Raw genomic sequence first — 1,031 nt, forward strand, 5'->3', positions numbered from 1 at the left:
CCAACAACCAAAAACGAAGGACACCAACCTCAAAGTCTTGCGACAATCTTTATATGGAAACTGCCCGTAGCAAGCTTACTAGAGTGATGCCCAAACTCCAAACATCAGCACGAATATCATAATCCGGCCTTGCGGGGTCTGGCGGGTCTATCCGTTCTGGCTGCAAGAGAATAACGACACCATCAAAATAAAATACAATGGAAGGAGGAATATTCCAACTCTAAGGAAATTCTAACAGTACCGGTGCAATGCCATCTTATTAAAGGCACGAAACAAAAATACTTCTATAATAACTAAATGTAGAGTTAAATAATGCCCTAACCTTTATGTAGTATACAAAGTAATCAAATCTTTAAGAAACTCCCAAAAAACATCTAAGACTATAATTCTAACATTAACCCAACCATGAAGAGAGCCCCCAGTGCTACACCAAACGTGTCAGGGTACAAGGGAAAGATCAGCAACAAGAACAAATAAAATTACTCTGCTTTCTATGCTCTAAGCGCATCACAAAAAAATCTTTTAGATAATGAGGCTAAAAATGATGCTTTAATCCCACTTTTGAGAGGGTATTTCTCAACGAATGCAGCTGGAGCCACACAAGCAACACAACTTTGAGAGCACAACTTCGAGCAGGCAAGACAGCACATGATATAAAGACTGTCATTATGGCATGAGGGATGGTCTACCACGACTGACAGGACATCAAAGCGTTAAGTTCTCAAGAAATTACTCATACAGGTTCAATACCCTACTCAAAATCAGGGCAAAATTGGAAAAACATCCTAATCACATCTTTCATAGACACAACCACACACAGACTACTCACCGCCATGTATGCCGCGCAACCAGCACTACGAGTCTTAGCCTTAGAATCGACTAGTCTCCCTGAGATCCGAAGTCACAAAGTTAATGTTACCACGTTCATCTAGAAGGATGTTTGAAGGCTTGACGTCACGATGGATGACACCGTGGGATTCCTTAAGGTAGTGGAGAGCCTTTAGGGTCTGGTGAGGAAAAAGACATTACAG

General features: G+C 41.3%; 1 protein-coding gene across 1 annotated transcript in view; it reads right to left on the bottom strand.

The window, feature by feature from the left end:
* LOC119590893 (dual specificity mitogen-activated protein kinase kinase 7-like) overlaps positions 1 to 1,031 on the bottom strand; it is a gene marked incomplete at its 3' end in the record, with an annotated part of 5,568 nt that overhangs the window by 1,782 nt on the left and 2,755 nt on the right. The window contains 4 exon segments of the mRNA XM_037939630.1: positions 25 to 67; positions 69 to 160; positions 830 to 902; positions 904 to 1,007. Of these exon segments, the coding sequence (XP_037795558.1) occupies positions 25 to 67; positions 69 to 160; positions 830 to 902; positions 904 to 1,007 (312 nt within the window).

The sequence above is a fragment of the Penaeus monodon genome, chromosome 28, assembly GCF_015228065.2.
Source record: "Penaeus monodon isolate SGIC_2016 chromosome 28, NSTDA_Pmon_1, whole genome shotgun sequence".
NCBI lineage: Eukaryota > Metazoa > Arthropoda > Malacostraca > Decapoda > Penaeidae > Penaeus > Penaeus monodon.